At 56.7% G+C, this 10,336-nt stretch overlaps 1 protein-coding gene across 1 annotated transcript in view; it reads left to right on the top strand.

The window, feature by feature from the left end:
• The first annotated feature begins 242 nt into the window (after nucleotides 1-242).
• Nucleotides 243-10,336, top strand: part of TICAM1 (toll like receptor adaptor molecule 1) — a 13,128-nt gene continuing 3,034 nt past the window's right edge. The window contains exons 1-3 of the mRNA XM_034660014.1: nucleotides 243-645; nucleotides 2,668-2,960; nucleotides 8,134-10,334. Coding sequence (XP_034515905.1) covers nucleotides 8,271-10,334 — 2,064 coding nt within the window. The 5' untranslated portion in view covers nucleotides 243-645; nucleotides 2,668-2,960; nucleotides 8,134-8,270. The remainder of the gene's footprint in view (nucleotides 646-2,667; nucleotides 2,961-8,133; nucleotides 10,335-10,336) is intronic.

Raw genomic sequence — 10,336 nt, 5'->3', positions numbered from 1 at the left:
CAACCATTCCCCACCTTCCTTGAGACCCGGTCCAGCCCCCATCATTGTTTGCCTGAGCAGATGGTCACCACTCAGGCCCCAGGCTCCTGCCCCCGCCCCCGCCCCCAAGTCCGTTCTCCCTGAAGCAGCCACAGGAGGGCGCCCCTGAGCCCCCGAGTCAGGCCCCGTGGTCCTCCGCCCACAGCCTTCCAGGGCTCCCCCCTCCCCTCTGCCCCCAAGCCCCCCCCACCGCACGACCTGCCCCCGTGTCCCTCTCCTCTTCGCTCACTCTGCTGCAACCACATGGGCATCCTCATTGTTCCTCCAACACACCAGCCTCTGCCCTACCCCAGGACCTTTGCACGTGCTATTCCTGCTGCCTGAAACTCTCTTCCCCCAGATCTTCACCTGAATCCCTCCCTTCCCTCTTTCAGATCTCAGCCCCCTCTCACTTCCTCCCAGAGGCCTCCCTCACTCCTCAGTAGCCTTTCTCCTGTTCCTCACTACTACACCCTGTTTCATTTTCTCCATGAACTTCTCATTCTCTGCAGTGGATCAGTCTCTCATCTATTATCGGTCTCCCCCAGCTGGCCTGTGAGCTCTGCAAGGGCAGGGTCTCTGTGCATCGTGGGCTGCAACGGCAGCTACAGCAGGTCTTTGCACATGGTAGGTGCTCAGTGAAAACTTGCCCACGCACAGAGAGACATTGGCAACTGTGGGAGAGGAGAAGAGGAGGGAATGAGCATGAGTCCAGATGTGGTTAAAAGTGTTTTAAAACGAAGAAGGAAAACATAAGCTCTGCCAAGTTTTATTCGTTCTCATGCTTTACTGTGTTGTTATCCTGAGCTCCGGCTCCGGGGGGCGCCCCTTTCAGGTTCCGAGGAAACTGATGTAAGCGGACACCACAAACGGGCAGGTGGCGGAGTGAGGCCCCCACCCTGTGGGTACTTTCGTCCTACCAGGCGCCCATGCTGTGAGGTGCGCGGTGGACTCTGCCCTGGAGGCCGTGGAGGGTGGGGCAGAATGAGAGCCGGGTTTGTGGCAGGCAGGGGTGGGAGCTGGGCAGGGCAGGGCGGGTGGATGGGGGACAGACTGGAGGCTGGTCCTGGGAGGCGGGCAAAGCTGGTGCAGCCCCTGAGTCAGGACTCAGGTCGGTAGGTGGGGAGGTGGAGAACATGTGTGGCTTCCGATATTTTCCAGGAATGCAGGCGGGGGCGGTCCTGTCTTGCTGCTTCTTTTTTTTTTTTTTTTTAAGATTTTTTTTTTTTTTTCGACAGAGANATAGAGACAGCCAAGCGAGAGAGGGAACACAAGCAGGGGGAGTGGGAGAGGAAGAAGCAGGCTCATAGTGAAAGAGCCTGATGTGGGGCTCGACCCCATAACTCCAGGATCATGCTCTGAGCCGAAGGCAGACGCTTAACCTCTGTGCCACCCAGGCGCCCCCTGTCTTGCTGCTTCTGATCCTGGCTCAGAGCCTGACCCTTCCCTGGGGGGGCCTCCAAGTCCGGAGGCTGCTGGAAGCGGGCAGCAGTCACGCATGTGAATGCCCACGGAGCACCCACGGAGTGCCAGGCCCCGCTCCAACGGCTGTAGTGTGTGAGCCCCTTCAATCCATGACGACGCCAGCAGATAGGGCTGCCCATTGCACACATTTCAGAGATGAGAACACTGAGGCACCTGTGTGCACATGGCCTGCTCAAGGGCCTAGCCTGGGAGTGGTGGAGCTGAGATTGGAACTCCAAGGGCATTTTTTGCCTACCAACTGCTCTCTCTTGCCCTGGGAGGTGACTCATTTCAGGTGGGCCTCCCATGGGTGAGGCGGACGTTGGCCCTCGGACAAGGACAGCCACTGCTCTGTTCTCGCTGACTACATGGTTGCCGGGAGCAGAGTTGGAGAACTCTTTTTGAATTTTTTTCCTTTTATTATTTTTTTAAAGACTTTATTTATTTATTTGACAGAGCAAAAGAAAGCATGAGCAGGGGTTGGGGAGGGGCAGAGTGAGAGGGAGAAGCAGGCGCCCTGCTGAGCACGGAGCCCAAAGCAGGGATCGATCCCAGAACCCCAGGGGCATGACCTGAGCCAAAGCCAGACTTCCAACCGACTGAGTCACCCAGGCGCCCTGAACTTTTTTCTTTTAATTTATTGATGTAAAACCTGAATTCAGAATAGGACACAAATACGAAGTCTTAAACTTGATGAATTTTCAGAGCGAACACAGCGTGGAACAGATCGTGTCGTCCAGCCCCCGCCCTCCCCGTGCCCTCTCCCGGGTGCCGCTGTGCCTTTTATCTGTTAAAAATTGGAGGGCACGGGGGGTGCCTGGGTGGCTCAGTCAGTGAAGCGTCTGCCTTCCGCTCAGGTCATGATCCCAGGGTCCTGGGATCGAGCCCCACATCAGCTCCCTGCTCAGTGGGGAGCCTGCTTCTCCCTCTCCCTCTGCTGCTCCCCCTGCTTGTGCTCTCCCGCGCTCTCTCTCAAATAAATTTAAAAAAATCTTTAAAAAATTGGAGGGCGCATGTTAACACATCTGGGTTTTTCTCCTTTTAAGTTGTATACACAGTGGATCTGTGACTCGTTGCTGTTGAGGGAAGATATCAGACCATATTCCAAGCAGCGATCTTGCTAATTTCAAAAAGACTTGACGGTCGTGGGGGAGTCGATCTTGAATGCCGTTTCTATCCCGTTAGGCAGCTGACCCGGAGCTCAGCTCACAGCTAGGAGGAGCCATACGCCGTCTCTGTGTCTTAGCGCTCACCTGCACCTGCATCAGGGAGCAAGCCGCTACCGCGCAGCCTGCCTCCCGGGCCCCAGGGAGCCGCGCGGCTTCGGAGCCGTCACCCTAGGCTGCTTCCTCGGAGCTCCGTATTTCCTGCGTCAAAAACGCTGATGATCCCAGCCTTACCGGGTCGTGCTGCCAACGTCTAAACCCTTCTCCGTACACTTCCCAGCAGCTGTATGAACAAAAGGAAAAGTGAAACAGGTAAAAATCATTCTCTCAGTATATCTTATGTATGGCAATAGAGCCAACGTGTAACCGATATAAAACATTACCAACGAGGCATCTTACCTACCTGCGTGTGTGTGCGCGCGCGCGTGCACGTGCTAATTCTTCAAAATCTGGTGTGTATTTTACCGGATCTCGATTCCCACGCTGTATTTTCAACAGTTTCAAAGGGAAATCTGGTCCTTCCAGGACAAGACTGCGTTCCACAGGGAGAGAATATTTGACGCTGCCTCGGCTTATCAATTTCAATTTCGATTAATTAAAAATGAACCCACTTTAAAATTCGGTTTCTCCTTTGTACCAGTGGCTCCATTTTTTTTTTAAGATTTTATTTATTTATTTGACAGAGATAGAGACAGCCAGCGAGAGAGGGAACACAAGAAGGGGGAGTGGGAGAGGAAGAAGCAGGCTCCCAGCAGAGGAGCAGGGGCTCCATTTTTAAGGCTCAGTAGCCACACGTCGCTGCCTTAAAATACAGACGGGGCGGCCTGCACACCAGGGGCGTGTGGTCTCACGACTCAGGAGGCCCGCGGTCTGAGATCAAGCTGGGGGCTGGTTTGGTTCCTTCCGAGGCGTCTCTCCTGGGTGTGCTGACCCCAAGTCCCCCTCCTCCGTGTCCTCACGGGTCATGACTCAGTGCGCGTCTGTGTCCTCCCCTCCACTTCTTGCAAGGACACTAGTCATACTGAATTAGGACCCACCCTAATGAAGTCATTTTAACTTCAGCACCCCTGTAAAACTATTCCCAAATGCAGTCACATTCTGAGGTCCCAGGGCTTAGGGCTCCAGCCCGTGAATTCTTCACAGGGACCCAGTTCAGCCAGGAATAGCCCATTATGCTTTGCAATGATTATATGGGCCAAAGAGAGAGGCATTGGGCTGTGTGGTTACATATAGGGGTGCCCAGTAGCTGTCACTCGCTGGGCCATCTTAGTGGAGAAAAAAGTCACATGCCAGTTTCCCGTAAAGGGCCAGAAAGTGAATATTTTCAGCGCTGCAGGCGACGTGGGCACGGCTGCAGCCCCTCAGTGGGCAGTCAGTGGCCACGCGGTGGTGTGTGCCAAGAATATGAAAACAGCCAGTGACATCTGTCCAGGGCAGTTATGCAGTGTCTGGAATGTCATTGGTCTCTGTTCTAGGTAGTTATTTGCAGTTTTTTTTTTTTAAACTAATCTTTACACCCCACGTGGGGCTTGAACTCACGACCCAGAGATCAAGAGTCACACACACTCTACCGACGGAGCCAGCCAGGCGCCCCATCTTCAAGCCAATCTTGATTTTAAAAGAGTCTGCAGGAGGATAGACAATGAGCGGTGGGGGTACTTGGCAAAAGTGTTGCGGGCAGAGGGAACAGCCAGAATAAAGGTCCCGAGGCAGGACCGTGCCTGGCGAGTTTGAAGAACAGCAGGAAGACCAGTGGCCTAGAGGAGGTCCTCAGGGAAGGGTCTGCTGGGTTAAGTATTATATACACGCGTATCCACTTTACTGCCCTGTTATGTGTGCACTGTATAGACATACTCTATGTAAATATCGTGCCCACTGGACTAGCAGCTCTAAAAGGAAAGAGCTGTTTCTGTTTTCTTCTCTCTGTCCTGGTAGGTTCAGCGGTGCCCCAAACCTGGCAGATGCTGGGAAATTCCTCCTTGAATGAATATTTTCCTTCCTCCTTCTCACACACTTCACTATGTATCGTGCAACAAGTATGTGTGGAGTTTTTACTCCATAGATTGCATATGGACCCACCCTTTCTTTTTTTAAGTTCCCAAGGGCTCTCAAAAATATTTGAGGGGCACCTGGGGGGCACAGTCGATTGAGCATCTGACTCTCGGTTCCAGCTCAGGTCGTGATCTCAGGGGCGTGAGATCGAGCCCCGCGTGGGGCTGTGCGCTCAGCACAGAGTCTGCTTGGGATGCTCTCTCCCTCTCTCCCCCGCTCAAGCACTCTCTCTTTCTCTCTCTCAAATAAATATATAAATAAATCTTTAAAAGAATATTTGAATTGCTTGTGAACTTGGCAAAACTTAGCAGTTTCCTGAAACTCTGCATTTCTGGCTTCTCTCGAAGTGTCAGCTGATGTGGTCCCGTGGAGTTGTTTTTCCTCATGGCAACACACATAAGTCACAGCCACCACATTTAGTCAGGTCTAAGATGGTTCAAAATTTTTAGGTTCCACCTGTGTATGAAAGCCCAAGTCCTCCCCACGGCCCACATAGCCCTGCCGGATCCCCTCCCTGCCCCCCTCCTCCCTCTCTCCCCCTCACTCACTCAGCCAAGTGGGCGACCTCAGTGCTCCTCCATCACTCTGGGCTGGTCCTGCCCCAGGGCCTTTGCACATGCTGCTCCCTTTACCAGGAACTCTCTTCCCTCAGATATCCCTCTGGGTCACGTTTGTATGTCCTGTTGAAATCTCTCTTGTCATCAAGGCCTTCTTGAACCATGTTTAAAACTCTGAACACCCCCATCCCGATTCTCAGGGTTCGTGACCCTCCTTCCATCTTCATGTTTCTCCACGGCATTTATTCCCAGCTGATGTGCTGTGAATGTCACTCATCTGTTGGTGCTCTGTCCTCCACACGAGGAAGTCAGTTGCATTGGGGGGGGTGTCTGTACTATTTCACCCCCCCCAAGTCCTCATGTCAGCATATCGGGCCACTTCTATTTCTGAAACAGCCAGACAGCCACTCGCCTCTCTACATCCTTCCCCCCAGCACCACCCCCTCTGCCCCTTCTTGGCCACTTCTCTTCTGCCCAGCTCCTGGTGGGGAACTCAGTCCTGTCCCCCTTGCGCTTCTGCCCCCACTGCTGCCTCTCCCCATGCTCTTTCTGGCCTGTGTCTGACCTTCCTGGAATCTTTGACCTTGACCCTGGGGCCCCAGTGACCTCCATCTACTCAAAATGATTTAAAAAAAAATCCTGAATCATTTCTGCACTGAGGTCTGTGATTCACAGTCTGTGATCCATGAGTCAGCTTTTGCTCTGGACCAGGATCCTCAATGTCAGCTCTGAGCAACACCTGGGGCTGCATCACCCTCTGCCGGGGGAGGGGGAGTGAGCGCATCCCTGGCCCCACCTACTCGATGCCAGGAGCCCCTTTCCCTGCGGTCGTGACAACCTTCGATGTCCCCAGGCATTACCAAGGGTGGGGGGGCGGGGTGTTGGCAGTCTGAGGTGTTCTTGGTTGAGAAGCATTGCTCTAGGCTCTAGGCTCTAGGGGTGTCATCGTGGGTGCTAGGGCGGGACCACACAGAAGCCCCAGCCCAGCCGAAGGGCATGTAAAGGGTTCTCAGCCTCCTGGAATGGATCTGAAGTCAGTTATGGGATTTGGAAAACTCTCCCTAGCACCCTGTGGCATGCCCTTGGGAAAGGTCTTTTTTCTTTTCTTTTCTTTTCTTTTCTTTTCTTTTCTTTTCTTTTCTTTTCTTTCTTTTTTTCTTCTCTTTTCAGATTTTATTTATTTATTTATTTGAGAGACAGAGTGAGAGCAAGAGAGAGAGAGCACAGGAGCAGGGGCAGAGGGAGAGGGAGAAGCAGGCTCCCCGGCTGAGCAGGCAGCCCAATGCAGGGCTCGAACCCAGGACCCCGGGATCATGACCTGAGCCGAAGGCAGACGCTTCACTGACACAGCCACCCAGACGCCCTGAAAGGCCTTTTTTGTGCCTGTTTTTTCATCCACAGCATTGGGAGGATAGGAGTTCTGGCCTCATTCATTCATTCCACGAGCTTAGGTCCCCGCTCTGTGGTTCAGCGAGCCAGCAGCGTTGGGAGAACCTCAGCCCCATCCTCGGGTGCCCGGTGGTCAGAAGGCACGTGGAAAGTGTGAAAAGGGTGAAAAGTCTAACACGCAAGAAAAGTTCACCCAGTGACATGCTGGGGAGGAACAAGGTGATGTGGGAGAGACAGACTGGGAAGGACGGTGGGGTCATTCAGGGCCCCCGAGCCAGCGCCATTGTGCTGAGAGGCGAATGATGAGACTAGCATCCCTCAGGCAAACGTCTGAGGAAGGAGCGTGCCAAGCAGAGAGAACAGCGCTTCTGAGGAGCCCGAGGTAGGAACCAGCCTGGCATTTTTTGAGACATGGAGAGTAAGGAATAGTCTCCAAATGGCTTGGCAGCACTGTCAGGCCTGGAGCTGGCCTCAGCGACGGTTAGCTCCTCATGCCAACATCACTACCGGCAGCAGTTAGCCGTTGCTGTGTAAATTACCCCAGAATGTCGTGGTGTAAAAACCACAAACAGGTATCCTCTCACACAGTTCCTCAGTGTCAGGAATCTGGAGGAAGATGAATTAGGTGGCTCTGGGAGCTTGGAGCTCTCGCAAGGTCATGGTCAAGCTGTTGGCCGGGGCTGCCTCATCTGAAGGCTCGGCCGGGGCCAGAGTTCCCCGGAGTCCAAGACGTTCCCTCACGTGACTGACAGAGGGAGGCGTCAGCTCCTCACCACATGGGCCTCTCCAGAGGCTGCTCACGACGAGGCCTCCCCCTAATGGGGTGACAGAGAGTGACCAAGAAGAGAGCCGGGTCTTATAACCTGAAGTCACTAGTGACGGCCCCTCACTAATGCCGGAGTCCGTCAGGCACAGCGGTTGGGTCTGACTCACCACTGGAAGCACCGCCCTGGGCTGTGAACACCAGGACGGAGGCCACTGGGGACCGTCTGGGAGCCCGGTTACCTCCCTAGCGAACACGTACTGAGTGCCTGCTGACTTCCGGTCATCCGGCTCAGAACTTTCCATATGTGAAGGCAGCACAATTCTCTGAAATGATCCCATAAATGAGCATATTCTTATTTCCAATAGGCAGTATGGTTTTGTGGTTGGGCACTCAGCCTCTGGAGCCAGATTCCACAGGTTCAAGTCCCAGCTCTGTCACCCACCGGCTGTGTGACTTGCGGCAAGTGACTTCCCTTCTCTGGCACGCTTTTCTCATTTGCAAAGGGGGAAATAGTAGTGTGCACCTGTTGGGTGACACAGGGCAAGTGCTGACTGCTCTCATCTTGCAGAGGAGGAAATGGAGGTGGCTGGAGGTGACGCATCTTTCCCAAGGTCACCCTGATAGGTTGTGGTGGCACTGGAAGGCAGGCAGGTGGGGGGTCTGGGCCACCTCCCAGAGCTGCCCCTCTTCTGGAGGTGACCGTGTCTCTCTTGCTTCCCAGGTCTACTGCAGTGTCCTCCATGGGCCTCGGTATGGTGAGCACGTAGGGGACTCCGAGCATGCAGGAAGCCAGGTGCTGTGGAACATGCCTCCGCCACCCCGTGTTTCTGCTGCCCGAGGCCGCACCCACCGACGCCCATGGCCTGCGCGGACCTGTCGCTCTCCAGCGCCTTTGACGTTCTCGGCGCTGCAGGGGAGGGCAAGCTCTTGCACCTTAAGCACAAGCTGAAGACCCTGCGCCCGGGCTGCCGGGGGGCGGACCTCCTGCACGCCATGGTGCTCCTGAAGCTGGGCCAGGAGACCGAGGCCAGGATCTCCCTGGAAGCACTGAAGGCGGACGCGGTGGCCCGGCTCGTGGCGCGCCAGTGGGCCGGCATGGACAGCGCCGAGGTCCCAGAGGAGCCCCCAGACTTGTCCTGGGCAGTTGCCCGGGTGTACCACCTGCTCGCCGAGGAGAAGCTGTGCCCGGCCACTATGCGGGACATGGCCTACCAGGCCGCCCTCCATACGTTCAGCTCCAGGGATGACCACCGGCTCGCCGAGCTCCAGGGAGAGGCCCAGGACCGGTGTGGGTGGGGCATCATCGGGGACACAGGGAGCTTCCAGCCCCTTCACTCTGATCTGGGCTGCCTGCCACCATCCTCAGTGTCACCCTCAGGCACCCGCAGCCTTCCACAGCCCATAGAGCACCTTTCAGGCTGGAGCAGAGGGCGTTCCCTGAGATCCACTGGCAGCCCCGCCTCCCTGGCCAGCCATCTGGAAATCAGCCAGTCCCCCACCATGCCCTTTCTCAGCCATCACCGCAGCTGCCATGGGCCCAGCAAGCTGTGTGACGAGCCCCAGGCCAGCCTGGTGCCCGAGCCTGCCCCCCCGGGCTGCCAGGAGCCTCAGGAGGTGAGCTGGCCACCGTCAATTGAGACTGTCAGCCCCCCATCGGTGGAGACTGCCAACCCCCCACAAGGGGAGACTGTCAGACCCTCATCAGGAGAGACAGCCAGCCCCCCGCTGGGGGAGACTGTCAGCCCCTCATCAGGAAAGACAGCCAGCCCCCCATCGGGGGAGACTGCCAGCCCCCCACTGGAGGAGACTGCTAGCCCCTCACCTGGGGAGACTACCAGCTCCCAGATGCCACCAAACAGTGCAGCCCCTAGGCTTACTGAGCTGGTCCCAGATGCAAGCCCTGCTGGCCAGCCCGACCCCCCCAGAGCTCTGGAAATCAGCACCCACTACCCGGTGGAGTGCACCGACGCGTTGGCAGCCCCCGAATCTCTTTCCTTGCCCTCCAGAAACACTTGGCCTGACAAGGGCCAGAGCCCATTCCCACTTCCTGAAGAAGATACCGCTTCTCAGGTGGCCAGCGCCAGCCCCCCTCCACCCGCACCCCTGAAGACGTCCCCTCCCCACCCTTCTCCATCCACCCTTCCTTCCACTGGCCTGGCCTCCTCCAGCCTGTGCCCCCCTTCTCCCGAGCTGGAGTCCGAGCAGAAATTCTATAACTTTGTGATCCTGCACGTTGCCGCGGATGAACACATTGCCCTGCGGGTCCGGGAGAGGCTCGAGGCCCTGGGGGTCCCCGATGGGGCCACCTTCTGTGAAGATTTCCAGGTGCCCGGGCGGGGCGAGCTGCACTGCCTGCAAGACGCCATCGACCATTCGGCCTTCACCATCCTGCTGCTCACCCCCAACTTCGACTGCCGCCTGGGCCTGCACCAGGCCAGCCAGTCGCTGATGAACAGCCTCACGCGGCCCGGGCGGCAAGACTGCGTGATCCCCTTCCTGCCCCTGGAGAGCTCCCAGGCCCCGCTCAGCCCCTACACGACCAGCCTGCTCACCGGCCTGGTGTGGCTGGACGAGCACTCCCAGATCTTCGCCAGGAGGGTGGCCAACACCTTCAAGGCGCAGAGGCTACGAGCCCGCAAGGCCAACTGGAAGAAGGAACAGGACGTCCGGGCCCTGCAAGAGCAGCGCCGGCACCTGGAGGGCGAGCGGCAGCAGGTGGCAGCGCTGAACGCCGCCTACTCGGCCTACTTCCAGAGCTGCTTGTCCTGGCAGGCGCAGATGGAGACCCTCCGGATGGCCTTCGACAGCCACATGCCGTTTGGGACTCAGATGCCCCCCGGGAGCCCCTCCCCGCCCTTTCCCTCCTGGCCAGGCCACCAGCCGCCCCCTGCGCCTCCGTGGCTGGCCGGCTCGCCCGCACCCGC

Source organism: Ailuropoda melanoleuca, chromosome 4 (genome assembly GCF_002007445.2).
Source record: "Ailuropoda melanoleuca isolate Jingjing chromosome 4, ASM200744v2, whole genome shotgun sequence".
NCBI lineage: Eukaryota > Metazoa > Chordata > Mammalia > Carnivora > Ursidae > Ailuropoda > Ailuropoda melanoleuca.
Note: the sequence above shows the minus strand (reverse complement) of the source record. Positions and strands in the feature narration are given on the sequence as shown.